Source organism: Carassius auratus, chromosome 25 (genome assembly GCF_003368295.1).
Source record: "Carassius auratus strain Wakin chromosome 25, ASM336829v1, whole genome shotgun sequence".
NCBI classification, from domain to species: Eukaryota; Metazoa; Chordata; class Actinopteri; order Cypriniformes; family Cyprinidae; genus Carassius; species Carassius auratus.
In genome coordinates this window covers 5,628,753-5,646,157 of record NC_039267.1, presented here as the reverse complement: position 1 = coordinate 5,646,157, position 17,405 = coordinate 5,628,753, and the positions used below count along the sequence as shown (strand labels likewise).

Here is a 17,405-nt window from a genome sequence, read left to right as displayed (position 1 = left end):
TATTGCATCACATGGAAACACACACCTCTGGGAAATACGCAACTCAACATCGGCTTGTGACACATGTCAAGACTTAATCAACACACGATTAATCAGCACTGTCTGCGTGACAACAGCTCCGGCACCCGTGTAGTAGAACAGTCGATCACATTATATCATAATCACATGGATGATGATGTAACATCAATATTTGTTTATAAACAAACACCTCTGATAATGTGATGGATTAGATGAGACATCACAAAGAATACAGAAATGCTATTATGTAATATATTTTCTTGTATTTCATATGGTCCGACAGAGATTCAATTTTATAATTTAAGTTTGAGTGCGTCAACACTAGTGAAGTTTACTCGAATAATGATACAGCCTCATAAAGAGACTCTTGAGTCAGTAAATCCCCTACAAATCCAATTTTGCATTGTTAGGGTGAAAGGGCAACCCAGCTGTCCGCAGAGCTGTGTCCTCTGCAAGGCAAGGGGACTGGGCTTATGTTAGCCCACTGAAACAATGGAATAGATAACAGACACTGGTCACAGACGGGGCAACCTACTGCTAGCTGTACTGTTACAACCCCTCATGTGCAGAAACCTCATTGTGGACAGTTGGACAAAAGGAAAGCTAGGCTGTTGGCATGCCATTTACATGATTAAGGAATGATCCGGAGGGCACCGGTTGATGCCAATAAAAACATTCATTCAATACCTGCCTGTCAATAATTCAGATAGGCTGATACTAGTCTATTATGTTGGCTTGGAAAGAGAGGGTAAGCTGGTATACATTTCTTAAAAAATAAAGGTTATTTATTGGCATTGATGATTCCATGAAGAATAATGTGTTTGCAGATAATAAGGAAACAACCTAAATTCACCTTAATTCACTAAACAATGCTACAAAAAGTTACTCTACTCTGAAATCTGGATTCTGTGTCAGAATGTCTGTTTCTGTTTTGCTCTTTGTGATTCTGCCAACTGCCAATTTACTCAATTGTATCTTAACATCCCGGGTGACTAGTTGGTGAAAAATACAGTGTAAACACTGGCCGGTTTTGAAACCCGCTGCTCCCTGACACAACCCAGGTGAATTGGCAGGTTTAATTTGAAGTATCCAATATCATCAGCGCAGTAAGCTCCCATAAGAAACATTATCGGGTGAGGAGTTCATCTCGATAATGGCTATATCATCAACACATACTCGGTGGGCGGTCTAGGGCCTGCCAACACTTAGTTTATCAGACACCAAATCCAAATCAGTCAACATATTGCATATGAAACTAAGATGCTTTTGAGACTGATATCTCAACAGCATTGCTGTTTTGAACTTGCTGCTTATTAGTATATTGAAGATGAAGTTTGTAGATTTTAACAGCTCTAAACATAATTGCAATCTATTTATTTAAACTGAACTCTTTTCTGAAGATATAGCTAACTCACAACGTGTTTTTGCATGAAACTTTTCTGTTTTTCTATTGTTTTTCAATGTTGCTGTACCTCGTTTTCTTTTTTTTCTTTTCCACTGCCATGTGTCTCTTGTTTTTGCTTTCTACTACAGTATGAACCCCTAAACGTGTCTTTTTCCAATAATGTTTCATGTTTATTAATAATGCTTAATAATGTTTTGCAGTATAAATCACAAATATTTTAATAACTATATGATAGAAGATATTTTTTTAGCAGTTTAAAAGCATAATTAAAAATGTATTGATATTTTTCTCTATTTTTTCTAAGATTGTTTATACTTTATAGTATTTTCATTGTAACTCACACAGAAAGTCTTTAAACCTAATCTTAACAATACTATTGTCACGAATAAAAAAAATCAAAAAACGATTTTTACATTCATTTATTAATAGCGTGACATAAATCTTCCCAGGCTTAAATTAGAAAATAAAATGTAGCAGTAAGTACAGATGGACGGTATGTTCCTCGTGCAAACCAGAGCTAATTAAAGCACAGCACCATGTTCAGATGTGCCACATTCAGTGAATCTCTCCTGCAGTCAAAGGAATGGTGGGAACACAACTCCTCTACTAAAAGAACTGAAACCAGCACCAGTCCACCGTTCCAAAGCGGCAACTGTTTCCATGGCAGCGTAACTTGTTGGGCAGAAGTGGGCTCTCTCTCAGAAACCCGGTTGCCTCAAGGTCTTCACTGCCTCTCACCATGATTGAAATGAGCTCCTTCAGAAAACAAACATTCCAGCTTTTCCGCTAGCTGACGTATTAAAAGTGATCGTGTTCAGATTGAACGCAAAGATACACATCATCTTGTAATACTTGTCTTACACTAAATCCATGACCAATCTTAAGCAATTCAAAGCCTGATTTCCCTCATGCAGCATCTATTCTACAAGCAAAGAGAGAAACAATCACTCAAAACAAGAATCTCCTAGAATCATAGATTACAAGGTTAAAGTTTGGAGAGTCTGTACTGTATAACATTAAAGGAATAGTTATTTCAAAAAAATTAAATTATATCATAATTTATTCACCCTCATCCATAAAAGTTATAATAACTTAGAGCACAATGATCTGAGGACAAACTTCACCAACCTGTCATCAATAAAACAAATTAATGGCAGTATTTAAAATAGAGCACACAGGTACCACAGTTTAAAACAAATCACGTTGTAACTACTTTATGGGTTTGCTGTTGCATCAGAGTATCTCCAGGATAGTCTTGTGAAAAAAAGAAGAAAAAGAAGCTGTGCTCAAAACAAGGGTAGGCTATTGGGTATCTGTGCAAAGCAAACACTTCTCAGTCTGCTATTGCTCCAACAAGCAGATCTACATGCCTCAAATCGCATGGCTTGGATGAATCCTGCGTTGTCTATGTATGTAAGTTGGGTAGAAGACGTTATTTTATCACTGAAAAAAGCTTAATCTTTCAGTTTTTTTAAAGCTATCATGAGCGGAGGTGCACATAATGCTGCACGAAGTTATGACTCATCCTTCTGGACAATGCATTAAAGTGCACCTACCTTTTTCACCAAAGGAAGATTAATGTTCTTCTCCTTCATGAGTGTCTGTAGTTTCTTCCTCACAGCTTCTCTGTTAAAAGTAAAAATACCTATGTCTTAGAAAATGCTGTGAGTAAAAAAACTGTGTATTTATTCTGAATCAGTTTTTACTCAGAAATTGCTGTCAAAATCACAAATAATTACTAAGAAACCGTAATTAACACATTCAATTAAATGTGAAGTTTTCAAAATTCATAATAAATACTTATTTGTATAGATTCTATAAATTATATTATTTGTATTTATATAATTTAATTACATTTAAATTGCTAATATGAATATCCATATATTCAACTAAATATACAGCCTACACCGGCAGTTACTAGTAGTGGAAGCTTATAGCCTTCTGCAAGCTACTAGTGACCCCAGCTGGTTAAAAACGCGTTTCTTCGTATAGCCTGTGTATTATTTTCTCCACAGATTTGTTTTCTACACACTAAGTCTTGTTGTCTTATATATAAATGTATCAGACGTACTGTATGGTGTAGAACAAATTTCCGAAAGGATAAATAAATCTCTCTCTCTCTCACTCTGTTATTTTGTACTATTTCGTACTACTGTTAAAATATTAACCGATATCATAAGCCTTTTCAGATTGTATATCTTGCACGACTTTGTGTCAAAAAATATATAAAAAAAGGTTGAAGAATTATTGTAGGCCTACAACAAACTGCTACACATCAAACTACAAAACAATTAGCAGTTCTCTACTCACTTTTTGTCCATAGTCAGATCACTAGCCCTCTCTTATTCGGGTGTACGAAAATTCATCCGTTTATGTCAATATTCCTCTGATGCAGTTTTTATGATGGAGAAGTGTGTACTGTAGTAAACGGGAGCGCGCATATTGAAACTGATGATGGCAGTTTCAGGGGGCGCGCCTCCCACGCACGTGTTCCCTCTTGTTGTAGTCGTCGACGTAACCATGGCGACAACGTTACAATAGTACGCACTGATCTATATATAATGATTCTCTATTATAGTATTATACTATTTTATATCAGTGGAAATATGATCTATAATAGAGTAAATATTTCTAGAATTACCTATAAAACTGCTCATTAAAGGCAAAGTCAAATGCTACTTAAATTTTGTCCAGTTGTGCAAGGTGTGTGTTTTTTTTTCTTATAAAAACTAAATAATTAAAAAAATAAATGTATTTTTTGTTTTGTTTTTACGATTTGTATGGAAAATATCTGCATGTAATATAACATGAATATAAATGCCCCCCCCCCCCCATCATCAGGATGATAGGATGATGCTCTCATATTTTCCTCGTGAGGATTTGAAAAGAGACAGTGCTTTTGCGTGATTTATGCTTCAAGAGCTCAACAAATGTGTCCCTCTAGCTGTAACTGATACAGCATGCATCTTTAATACAGGTCGTGTCTATGTAACAGAGAACAAATCCTGTGTTCACACCTCCTGCTTCTGTTCAGTGACAACACTATCCCATCCTAAATGACACAGTGACACAAAGCACTGAACTATTAATTTCACACTACTGCAGCAGCACGAAGGGGATTGATAGTGGACAAATGAAATTATTTAAATCACCTAGATTTTAACAGTCAGAGACCATAAACATAGGCTATTGGACAATATATATATATTTTTTCATATATTTATTAATACATTTTTCCTTGGTGAATACTTTATATGCTCATTGGGCATATTAATGGAACATGGAACATTAATTGGTCATTTGTTGGAAAATAAAGTTTTAGTTATAATAAAGTTTTAGTTATAAAAGCATGTTGAGAATGATCTTTAAAACATGACCAATGATTTATTGAGGTATTAATTACAAATTAAATATATCATATAATTTATTCAGTATTTATACATCAATGTTTGCTTGTCAATTTACAGATACGAGAAGGAGGGGATTCAAAAATAATTTTTGTTTTGATTTCAACCTGTGGGCCTCGGCCTAGTGGGTCTCGATGGCATTGAAGGTGGGCCATCAATAACTTTAAAAAGAAATAATAAATGTAAAAATGTCTAAGTCATAACATAATAACACAATTTCATATAACAAAAAAATAATATTAAACTGTAACTATGCTACAGAACAACAGCAGTTGTTGTGCCAAGCGCTGCCAAACCGCCAGTTCATTCAAAAGACATTTAACGATCTAGCTTCTGAGTACTAAGTTATTAACCCAACAATAGCGGGGTCAGTTATTTTTTTCTGCAGTGGGCCGCGCAAACATATGTGTTTGGTTGTGTGGGCAGCGAGTTGAAAAAGGTTGGGAACCACTGGATTAGACCGATTAGACCATATGAAATACATTCGTCAGGATTTTGTGTTGAACGAAACACTTTCTGCAAATAATATTTAGCTGACCTTTGGCCTGTATGTTGGTCTGAAGTATTGATCAGTAATTATTGTGAAAATAATTTTAAAATTAAATTACGGGCAGGCTACAACAAACCACACGAGTCTCTTTTCGTGTGGAATCTGCTGTTACTAATCACAAACCAGTGGATCAGCTGACAGCTAGCGGAGTAAAACAAGTGGAGGTAAGCAGGAAGTGTCTCGCAAGCAAATAATATTGGACATTTTACTAGAAAAATGCACGAATAATAACCGAATAATTCTGCTAGATCTAATTTTCAAATATATTTCAGTTAGTATATTGTGGTTTCGTCATCTAGCACGAACTCGTTTCTCAGCACACAGTTAATTCACGTGAGCTGTTGTTGAATAGCATTTGTAAATCACAAAATTGAAATGGTTTGCTTATATTTATGAACGGAAACTTACGTCTGTGTTTGTGTAACGACAATTTCTGTTGTTAGGTTATTAGGATAGGAAGCTACCCTACTTAGACAGCGTTCATAATTAATATGCATAATTATGTCTATGTCTGTTGTCTATACTATAAAACCATTATTGTTATATCTGTTTTCTAAATGCAGGTGAAGATGAGGAAAAACAAAGGGAAAACCAACACAATAGAAAAGGAGTTTATGTTTGAATTTACGGCAGGAAAAAATCACTGTGTCCTCAAAGTACCACTTCAGTTCCCTCTCATAGAAAATGTCAATGATCTTCATGGGAGGATCATGCTGCTTCATAAAATCCCCTGTTTTGTAGAAAATGGTAATGTATTAACATTTATTTGAGCGTGCATATGATCAGATTGTAAATGCATTACTTCTAAGTCATATATGAATTACTGTACAGTAGAGCCTCTAACTAACGTTTCTGCATTGATTTTAGACTTGAAAAGCAGCCTGGTTAGTTTCATAGAGAGGGAAACGTTAGTGGATTATGACCGGGAGGCAGAAGCAGCCCTGCAGAGACTCACTAACGGAGAGGTCGACATAAACAGACTTACAAATTCATGGGCCAAGGCCTATTCTGAGGTAAGAGCACAGACTCAGTTTACTGATAATCATTTCTCCTATCACCATTTTTACACACATTAGCAATTTTTAAGGTCCATCCGTTTGTCTTTTATATTAAAAATGTATATTTTAAATTATTTAATTACATGTTATGGTTATTAAAATATATAATAAAACAACATGATATAACAGGGTACAATATAATATAATAAAACATGTATGATATGTTTTTTTCATGTATTTTTGCGTAATAACTGCTTTATATTACATGGTGTTGTGTTCAGCAGACTTTCAGACTTTTTTGGGAAAAAACAATCGGTAACACTTTAGAATAAGGTTCCATTAGTTAATGTTAGTTAATGTATTAATTAACATGAACAAACAATGAATAATACATTTATTACTGTATTTATTCATCTTCATTAATGTTAGTTAATGAAAATACAGTTATTCATTGTTAGTTCATGGTAATTCACAGTGCATTAACTAATGTTAACAAGCACAACTTTTGATTTAAATAATGCATTAGTAAATGTTGAAATTAACATGAACTAAGACTTATAAATGCTGTAGAAGGATTGTTCTTGCTTAGTTCATGTTAACCAAAGTAGTTAACTAACATTAACTAATGGAACCTTATTCTAAAGTGTTACCAAACAATCTACTGTCATACTTATCGTTTTCTCTGTGTATTAATTCAAAGAAATTACATGGTTCTGTTTTTTAATTCTAAATTATTTGTAATTTTTCGTAAATAATTTTTAATACGTCTATTAATCAAAAGTCAAGTCACATTTATTTATATGGCGTTTTAATGCAATAATTGTTTCAAAACCGCTTCACATGAATAAACAGGAAAGAAAAAATAACATCAGCTCAATTTAGTTCAGTGTGGTTTCAATGCAGTTTAATAACTTGCCAATGATCAGTAATTATGAAACGAGTATAATTCAGCTATAAGCAGCTCTACAGAAAACAGTTATGTCATTATTTAGCACCAGTCAGTTCAAATTTAGTTATCAGTGCCATTAATTCGAAAACATTACTGAAAATGAGTTGTCAATCAATCACTTTGACTCTACGGACAATAAATTGCGTTGAAACTGAATATCTATCCTATTTCCACATTTAAGATTTTGACCTGACCATCTGCATTAGCAGTTCAAAGTATTGCAGTTTAAATTCTACTTCCACTTGCTCCAGCGAACTTATAAAAAGAAAGCAGAATCCGCCCCCTCCCTTTCCTATGAAGCGCTGTTGGCTCAAGCTATGCGCACAGGATAACCATTAACAGTTTATAGCAGCCGTACATAAATACACATGGATGCTTTCCTATCTATTTCAAGTTCATCAGATGGCCTTTTAACGACCACCTGGTTGTCTGCGTGAAAAGATTCTTATGTTATTTAGAGCAGTTATTAAGCTTCCAGTAGGTTCTATATGTTCAGAGTACGAGGGCAAAAGTGAATCGTGAAGTATTAAAATAGATGTACTATTTGTGCTTTTATTTAGGAAAAAAGTATGAACAACATATATAAAAACATCAAGATTTAAAAATAAAAATAAACACTGAAGTAAACCAATTCATTTAGTTCAAGTGTTCGACTAGTTGGTACTCAGTTCTTGGGGATCTCTGCGAAATGTCTGTGTTTTGTATCATTTCTGTGTGTAGACTACACTGGAACATGCCCGTCCTGAAGAACACAGCTGGGACGAGGATTTTGCAGGTGTTTATCATGAACTGATCCACTCCCCGGCCTCAGAGACTCTTCTCAACCTGGAGCACAGTTACTTTGTTAGTGTTTCTGAGCTCATCAGCGAGAGAGACGTGGAGCTCAAGAAACTTCAGGAGAGGTTCGTTTGGAAGAGCGTTATGAGATCTAATTCTGTTTTATGAGGAAAACTGCCAGGGAGTGTAATTTGGATAATGAGCTCCCAGCATAAATGCAGAATGCCACCATACTGAGTAATTAGCAACTATAAAGATCAGAAATAAGATGTTTTGCTTAGCTGCAAATTGTTGTCTAATGGAGTACTTATATTTGTTAATGTTATTTTTCTATAGCAAATTATGTTACACATGTTACATTACTTTGAAATTATTATATTTGTAATATATGCAATACAGTTCCAAAGTGAAGTGATGGTCAGTTAGAATTTTTTTTTTTTTTTTTTTTTTTTTTTGAAAGAGGTCTATTTTGACTATTATGACTATTTTTTTTTTAAAGAGGTCTATTATGACTATTATGATTATTTTCTCTAGTAAAACTGTTTTCTATTTCAGTGCATTTTAAGATATAATTTATTCCTGTGATGGCAAAGCTGAAATTTCAACATTATTATTCAAGATCCAACAGATCAGCATATTAGACATTATTCTAGTATGCTGATTTGCTGCTCAAGAAAAATGTCTTATTATTATAAAAGGTTGTGCAGCTCAATATTGATGCATGAGGCATTTGTCAGATAAATTAGATTATATTAAATGAGATAAATTAAATTTTAATAGCTTTTTTTAACATTATAAATGTCTTTGCTGTCACTTTTGAACAATTGGATGCATCTTCGAATAAAGATATAAATATATTTTGTAATAATTATTGTATACTATTGACATAGATTGTATTAGTCATGGATTTTATTAGCATGAAAGCATTTAGGAATTCTATATGTAAAATAAATCAGAGTTATCACACATTTAAGCTTCTTCATATGAGAAACATTTTAAAAAAATGCCTGAACTTTTGACTCCTACTATAAAAGCATATGAAATTTGTCTTTACAGACAGGCTGTAGAGATGGACAAAGTGATGCAGGAGCTGGGAAAGAGCTTGTGTGACCAGGATGTGAACACTGTGGCTGCCCAACACTTCGATGCACAGCAAGTAAGACCAAACTGACAGTCAGATTGAAACGAACAATAATTATAATATAAAACATATGAATGTTTTTTTGTAAAATGGGAAGGTGCTGGAGAACAAGTGGGCCAGTGAACTGAAGCAAGTCACAGGTATCCAGAAACATGAGTATCAGGAATGGGTGATGAAGCTCCACCGGGACCTACAGAACCCCAACAACAGTACAATTAAGTAAGTGAAAGTTTTAAAGGTACTGATGGCATTGAGTTGATAAATGATAGTGCTGGGTAATGAATAGTTGACTCAGAGGAGCAGAATGTAACATCCTCAAGGATACGGACACAGATATTCCTCAAGAAATACTGTCTTAGCAGTTTCATTCTTGCCACCACATTAGCCGCAGTTTCAGTTCTGATTACACTTTACGACATCCCCGCTTTGCCACATTGACACCGTCTAGCACATGAGTGAATAGTGTCACACTTGATCCAATGGCAAAACAACTGTGCTTATCATTGTGATTGATGGATGGCGAAGAGCTTCAGAAGTTGAGCCCGTTATTTGTGTTTCAGCGAGGAGATCAAGGTGCAGCCGGGTCAGCTGGGGGAGGCAGGGGAAGCGGGGGCACGGCTCTTCGAGGAGCAGCGACAGCTGGAGGAGAGCTTCACTATCCACTTAGGTATGGTGTTTCCTTAGAAACATTGGCTGCTACAAAACGACGCATAAAAATACCCTCATAAAACAAACTGCCATGGTCATTTGCGCCTACATGCAATGTGTTTTCAATCTGTTTTGAAGTGCAGTGGACATGTTCCACTTAATTTTGCAACATGAAATTGTCCAAATGCAGTTTAGCTCAATTGTAAGCCTAATTTTGTTACATTTTTGTTTGGGTATTTTTTATGCTAATGTTTGATAGTTTATTATCTAGTACAATGACATTTATATATTTTAGAATTGGCTTAAGGGTCCCAATATTTTTTGGTTCACCCTACAAAACTTTAAGAATGCAATGATTTTAAATCTGTGTAATACCATACGCTCAATACAAATGGAAAAATCTATATAATTTTAGCCAAATAATAATTATTTTTTTAAGACACTTAAAAACTTAAATCATTTTAAATATGTGCATTTATGCATTACAACATTGTAATGAATGATAAGAGTCATAGACAATAATTTTGATACTTGCTAAAAATTGCATTTAAAACAATTATTGAACTTAGTATTAACACAGATAAATATCTAAAAAATTACAAATCAAATATCCAATAATGACACAATTGATCAAAGTTGTCATTAAAGACATTTTAATTTCAAATAAATGCTGAAAGTTTCACAGTGATTTCCACAAAAAATATTAAGCAGCTTTTTTAATTTATTGATAATAGTAAGAAATATTTCTAGATCACCAGAGCAGCATATAAGAATGATTTCTGAAGGATCATGTGACACTGAAATGATGCTGAAGATTCAGCTTTGTCTTCAGAGGAATAAAAAACATTTGGATATTAGTAAATTAAATCTTAAAATAGGAAACAGTTAAATTAAATTATTACAATATTTTACTACATTTTTAATCAAATAAAAGTTTGCCCTTTATTTGAGAGGCATGAGAAGTCTCTATCAATTTTTTTTTTTGAAGGGTAGTGTATATTGAATATTTAATTACATCTAACCATGTATCATTTTTAAATAAATAAAATATAATGGGTACAAATATATAGCTGTTTGATATACTTGTCTTTAAGGGGCTCAGCTGAAGACCATGCACAATCTGCGTCTGGTGCGATCTGATGTTCTGGACTTCTGTAAGCACCGTCGTCACAGCAGCAGTGGGGTGAAGTTACGGCGACTGCAGACCGCTCTCTCGCTGTACTCCACATCCCTCTGCGGCCTGGTGCTGCTGGTCGACAACAGAGTCAACTCGTACAGCGGCATCAAGAGAGGTATCATATCTAATTTGTAGGTTTTCATTTGCAACGATCAACAGAAGTCAAAATCATAAGGATTTTGCAACCAATATAAACAACAGTAACATTTTCCATTCTTTCTATGGCATCAGACTTTGCAACAGTGTCTCAGGAGTGCACAGATTTCCACTTCCCCAGAGTGGATGAGCAGCTGGACATCATCCAGCAGGTGGTGCTGTACGCTCGAGCTCAGCGCAGCAGCAAGCAGAGAGAGCAGCCCGGTGAGTGACACAACAACTGCGTGTGCTTGTGTCCGGCCAAAACCAGCACCTCTGCATTGCACCATCACATATCTGACTTCAGTCCTACTGCGACAAAGTGTCCAGTTTCATTCGACAGGGACTAGCTACAATGAAACTCGATACACATTTTTTCAACGTGCACAAATGTTTTGGCAGAAAGTGAAATGCTCTGGTACAGTTTTGCATTTTGCTAACGGTTTGTAATAACTGTTATGTATCTTATGAACACTGTTACATAACTTTGATTGAAAGAGAGAATACATTACCATAATATTATCTTTTAAAGTTATTTTTAAGTGATTTGCTGCAAAAATTAACCAATGACATTCAGATTTTATTTTGTGGTCACATTATTACTGTTGTTTTTTTTGTTTGTTTTGTTTTTTTACTGTATTTTTTATCAAAAACATTGCAGCCTTAGTGATTTTTTTCTTTATGTTTTTGATAAAGATGGAAATATTTATGTCCATGTCACATTTGACACCAAAATAAGAACTAAATAATATTAAATACATTTTTTGGGAGGAAAACGGTTAAGATTTGTTTTTTATTAATTGATATTTTACATTTTTTTAATTTTCATTTATTTTTAAGCACATCCTCCCAGTCTTGTTAAAACCAGCCTGATTGTCCTAAAAAAATAAGTTTTAGATTAGATATCATTAATTAAATTCATTATTTAATTTTTATTCATTTTTTTATATGACAGGTAAGAAAATTTTCCTTCTTAATTCAATTACCGTACTATGACATATATATATATATATATATATATATATATATATATATATATATGACAGTAATATATTTTTTTAAATAATCATAAATACATTCTTAAAAGTGAAGTATAACATATTTGAATGTATTGCACTAATACACTTCATTGATCTGTTTTATAGAGATGCCAAGAAATGGAGGAAGTGAAGACAAAAATAAGATCATGGACAGAAATTCCTCCAATATCGTGCCAGGTAATTTAAACATTGGCTTATGCTTTTAGCGCTCTGTTGGATCAGACGTAACACTGGAGAATGCTGAGCTCTCTTTTCCTTCAGGTGAATTCTACATCACACGCCATTCAAACCTGTCTGAGGTTCATATTGTGTTCCACCTCTGTGTGGATGATAATGTGCGTTCGGGAAACATCACAGCCCGGGACCCAGCCATCATGGGCCTGAGGAACATCCTGAAGGTCTGCTGCACCCATGACATCACCACCATCACCATCCCACTGCTGCTGGTGCATGACATGTCGGAGGTAAGAGTAGATGAATGATCTTTCATTAAAAACAAACAAACACTTTTTTTACTGCTAAACTGTTTTGCATACACTTACAAACAGTGATTTATATTAACATTTAATTTTTTTTAGCATCTGTGAAGGAAATCATGGGATTGTTTCAAGGTTTAAACTCCTGAAAGTGTCCACATTCTGAGCTTTTGAGTTGGTACACACAATGTTGATCTGTCAAAATGGTAGTTGAGGACATTGCCCGTATCGTAGAGTGTTCAAAAACCCAACCGAGCCTCAACTTTCTATTACTGGGATCTATAACAATCTACTTTCTAAGGGTGTTCCAGCGCTTTCGTCTGCCAACTACCATCACTTAAATGTGTGTTTTTTGTGGGAATTGTTGAGGATTTGGCCTTTACATTGGCATCTAGTTCTAGCACAGGCAAACAAACTTAACCACCTGCATCATGCTACTTATCATCTTATGTATTTGCCCTCAAGAAGCAAAAAGATTTGTATTCACTTGGGGTCTGTGTTTCTATAATTCAGTATGCATTTCTACAATCCTTGAAAATATTGCATCATTGTGCACACTTAATTACAGTAAATTATTAACAAGCGAAAGCATGTGATCTGACTTGCACTGATGTGCGGCAAATAAAAAGGACATGCTGTCTCTTAGAAACAATTCTGTATTACTTTGTATTTATTAAAATGAATGAATATAAAGAAAGAATCTTTTTAAATGCTAGAGTAAATTGGGCCATTACAACTTTATAATCTAGTTAAAAATGGATATTCTTTTTGAGATGTGTTATTAAATTATTACTGATCCTAAAGAATAATCTTTAGTGAGCATAACATGACAGCAAAAGTCATTTGAATAACAATAGGAAAAGAGCATATGCAATTAAATATCTAATATCTGACAGTATATAACCAGCTTTTGACATATAAATGAAATAATGCGTCCTAATTTTAACTTTAGGATCAAACCCGATTAATTTGTCTTTTTTAACTTGGATCCTCAACCTCAAAACTCATCGCCTAATTTAGAAATGGTCTATTTTGGATCAGGCCGTCTGGACTGACCAGTTGTGGGTAAATGAAAGCCTCAATCACAGCCTCTCTGACCACAGGCCCATGTTGAGGAATGTTCAGTTTTCAGGAAATGTGTTTCATCTGAACAGGAACTGTGTGTTCTCCCAGCCAAAGGCAGAGGACGGTTTTAAGCTGAGGTCTTAAGCTCGATTCGGATAGGATTAGTTTTAGGACGTATGTCTGTAAAATAATTGTTACTGTGGATGTCTGTAGAAAACGGCAAGATTAGCTTAGCAGTTACACATAAATAAGCCATCAAAAAATTATATTTATCAATTAGGTAGGAAATATTAAATATATGGTTTTATTAGGAGTAAATGAATTCAAATTGTTAATGTAAATATCATGTCGTTTTAAGAACAAAGAGAAATGTATTGGAGATCTGAATAGTCCCACATGAGAAGTTGTAGTTCTTCACTATGTGCAGATGTTGCTCTTCAAGGAGTGGTTTGGTTTGTCTGAACCCTGGTTACCCACATGGTTAAATATTATCTCAGACAGTCACTGACTTCTTTTCTCTCTTTTCCTCGTCTGTTCAGGAGATGACCATTCCCTGGTGTCTGAAACGAGCTGAGCTGGTCTTCAAGTGTGTGAAAGGTGTGCAAGCAAAGATCTCAAATTATATCTAATGTAAATTATACTATTTACTTTATAAGGTCAGTATGTGTAGTTAACCAGTCTTGTTTACATTTAAATGCCTACCGAAGTCATTTTCTCTATCATCTCAAATAATGTAATAATGCTTAGAGTACAAGAATTGAAATCTTCTTTGGTTTTTCCAGGTTTTATGATGGAAATGGCCTCCTGGGATGGAGGAATCTCACGGACCGTCCAGTTCCTTGTTCCACAGGTACGTTTTGGCCTCACGGTCAGTCTAATAACTAACGGTCTAATTTTGGTTAGTAAAATATAGTAAAACAGTAATATTGTGAAAATACCATTGCGATTTAGAATTACTGTTTTCTGTATTAAAATGTAAAGTGTTTTCTGTGATGCAGATCTAATTTTTTAGCATAGTTACTCCAGTCATCAGTGTCACATGATCTTTCAGAAATCATTCTAATAATGAAAATTTGCTGCTAAAGAAACATTTATTATTATCTATGATGAAAACAGTCGTGCTGCTTAATATTAGAATAGAAAAAGAAACCATGATTCTTTTTGATGAATAGAAAGTCCAAAAGAACAGCCTTTATTTGATTCAGTTTTTTTAACTGTCAGTTTTGATCAATTTAATTGCAAAATAACATACTTTTGAATGATAGCATAATTGCTTAATTTGTTTTATTTACTAACAAAGTGAAATTTTTTAGCGATTTAAGAAAGTGGCATCAATCTGTCTTTCTGATTTTCTTTGATCATCAGAGTATCTCAGAGGAGATGTTCTACCAGCTGAGCAACATGCTGCCTCAGATCTTCAGAGTCTCCTCGACGCTCACGCTAACGTCAAAACGCTAAACAAGCCACACACACCGACACATCTGCCCTTGTAGCTGGCAATATGAGGACATCTTGTCACTTTAGGTTCTTAATTTTCAGAGAAGTACAAACCGTGAGCTGTTTTGATGTGCACTGTCATGTGATCCTGCCACAGGAGGCTTAGTACTATGTCCTGATTATTTCAGTCATGAATTTTCACTGGAACTCGCAGATTTGTACATTCCACATCAAAGAACACATTAAATATGAAAGGGAAGTGTTCAGAGTTTTAGCTGTTGTCATACTGCGAGTGCTGTTTACCTAACGCTTCATGGGAAACAGGTAATGCCAAGACAAGCTGTGTGTTTGTGCTGCATTGCAGTCAACCACCTTTGGCCCCTCGTGTCATCATTCCTCTCCACAAACACCAGGTGGCGCTGTATTCGGTAGCTTTCACATGTAGTGTAAGGTAACCAAAGCTGCTGATTCCAAATGTCAAATGAAACCAACCTTCCTAGCTTTCTAAGTGTTTTACCATGTGTTTGTATATTAGGTGCCAGTTAAACCCTGGCATGTGTGCAGTTATATTTGAACTGTGTAATCTTTAGAAAGTGGGGCATTTGAAAACAGTATCAAATCTTTAATAGGCTCATTGATCAGGCTAGTAAGAAAACTTTGTCAAGGTTTTTTGTTTAAGCCTTTACAACAATAACAACAAAACAAAAATCTACATATTAAATAATGCCTGTTAAGTGTTTTGTTGGATTCCTCCTAATGAGGATATTAGCATACGAAGTAGCAAAGTAGGGCTAATCAGAGTTAAAGCATTTGCATCTAGATTAGCCTTTTGTCCAAAACTACTGTCATGCTAATTATATGTTGAAATTCACTTTATCAAATTAATTTGAAATGTATTGATAAAATGAGTTTAGTTTACTGCAGGTCTGCTGCATCATAATATATATATATATATATATGTGTGTGGGTGTGTGTAACACCATAATTTTGGATTTATTAAAAATGTATTGTTGTAGGATTTTATAATCAACTTTGAATTTTATCATTATTCGCTTTTTTCTATAATTTCAGCTGTTCTACTCTACTTTTTGTTGCGTCCATTGTATATGTTTTGGCCAATGTTTTTTTAACAACTCACTGTACATATATATTCCTTTGATATGATAGATGTATTTTGGAGTGGATCATACCTGATCACACAGGTCACTAAAGGGCAGCAAAAGTGTTAGATTGTGCTGCTGTCCATAGCAAAGTGAACTCGAGCTGTCCCTAATGGCTCTGCAGTCTCGCTGTCATTGGCGCTCAACTCAGAGAGCTGGTGTGAAGGAAATGTGTCCCCAAATGTCTCACATTCTTGGTATCAGTTAGTGGCGAAATCTGGTCTCTGGTTACCTCAGTCTGGGGTAGGGGTCGGGGACATAGGTGCGGGCCCCTCTAGCACAACCACCTCTCTCTCCTTCACTTGCTGTTTTAATGTCACAGCCCTGCTCTTCAGCCATCTGAGCCCTTACCATCCAACAACTGTGCCTGACAGAGCACTGCTTATTCAGCCGGGCCGAAACATTGAACACACTCCCAGATGGACTGCCTTCTCCTGTTTGTGTGATGAGTGTAGGATGTGTTCGTTTTTAATTAGAGCTTATCATCTGCACACTGTCTACATGTGTTTCCTTTACACAAAAGGGTAGAATCAATAATTGGAAAGTGTATTCTCCTGGTAATTATGTTGTCAAAAGAAGCTGACACTCAGTTTAATAACATAGTTTTCTGCGATGTGTCATTTGAACAGTAGTATAAGCCAGACCCAGACATTCCTCATGGGATCTGATAGTGGCACGGACTGTTCTGTTAAGTATGCATGTCTGCCGTAACAGCTCCTCCTCTCAGAGACCAACACAAAGACAGCACAACAAAAATATTCTTATCTAAATGTAGCTTTGTTACAGTGTTCTAGCTGGTTATAGGGTCTAGATAGACAGAATACTTTTGACATTGATTTCAGTAAGATCATAAACTGGGGTTTGTGAAAGAACTGCAGGACTTTCAAGAGTGTAATGAGAAGCTAATAATAATAATAAAAAAAATGAATAAATGAATAAACATTTGTTTTAAATTTAAAAGATAAAAAATAAGAATTAGGGACAACCAATAAATTATGAATAATTCCTTGCTGTTGTGTGAA

General features: G+C 34.9%; 2 protein-coding genes across 4 annotated transcripts in view; one reads left to right on the top strand and one right to left on the bottom strand.

Annotated features, from left to right (window-relative positions):
- LOC113043087 (dual specificity tyrosine-phosphorylation-regulated kinase 4-like) overlaps nt 1-3,759 on the bottom strand; it is a 31,247-nt gene extending 27,488 nt beyond the window's left edge. Inside the window, exons 1-2 of the mRNA XM_026202233.1 lie at nt 3,734-3,759; nt 2,980-3,049 (exon numbers count right to left, since the gene is read on the bottom strand). Coding sequence (XP_026058018.1) covers nt 2,980-3,049; nt 3,734-3,744 — 81 coding nt within the window. The 5' untranslated portion in view covers nt 3,745-3,759. The remainder of the gene's footprint in view (nt 1-2,979; nt 3,050-3,733) is intronic.
- A 1,687-nt stretch (nt 3,760-5,446) lies between these two features.
- Nucleotides 5,447-17,329, top strand: LOC113043086 (protein C12orf4 homolog). Of its 3 annotated transcripts, none has more exons than XM_026202228.1 (14): nt 5,447-5,544; nt 5,944-6,127; nt 6,248-6,393; nt 8,048-8,229; nt 9,161-9,260; nt 9,343-9,464; nt 9,806-9,912; nt 10,988-11,185; nt 11,302-11,430; nt 12,351-12,422; nt 12,507-12,709; nt 14,326-14,383; nt 14,569-14,636; nt 15,152-17,327. In XM_026202228.1, exons 2-14 carry the CDS (start codon nt 5,950-5,952, stop codon nt 15,242-15,244), a joined length of 1,656 nt encoding a protein of 551 aa, XP_026058013.1. In that variant the 5' UTR covers nt 5,447-5,544; nt 5,944-5,949; the 3' UTR covers nt 15,245-17,327. The 3 variants fall into 3 exon arrangements, with proteins under 3 accessions (XP_026058013.1, XP_026058014.1, XP_026058015.1); XM_026202229.1 differs by lacking the exon at nt 5,447-5,544 and adding an exon at nt 5,586-5,713 and having other exon boundaries at nt 15,152-17,329; XM_026202230.1 differs by lacking the exon at nt 5,447-5,544 and adding an exon at nt 5,629-5,651 and having other exon boundaries at nt 15,152-17,329.
- The last annotated feature ends 76 nt before the right edge of the window (nt 17,330-17,405 follow it).

Bases quoted from the DNA above. Each gene is read 5' to 3' on its own strand.
- LOC113043086 (XM_026202229.1), top strand. From the start codon at position 5,950: ATGAGGAAAAACAAAGGGAAAACCAACACAATAGAAAAGGAGTTTATG. The intron at 11,186-11,301 runs GTATCATATCTA...CTATGGCATCAG, and splicing joins GTACAGCGGCATCAAGAGAG to ACTTTGCAACAGTGTCTCAG. The intron at 14,384-14,568 runs GTGTGCAAGCAA...TGGTTTTTCCAG, and splicing joins GGTCTTCAAGTGTGTGAAAG to GTTTTATGATGGAAATGGCC.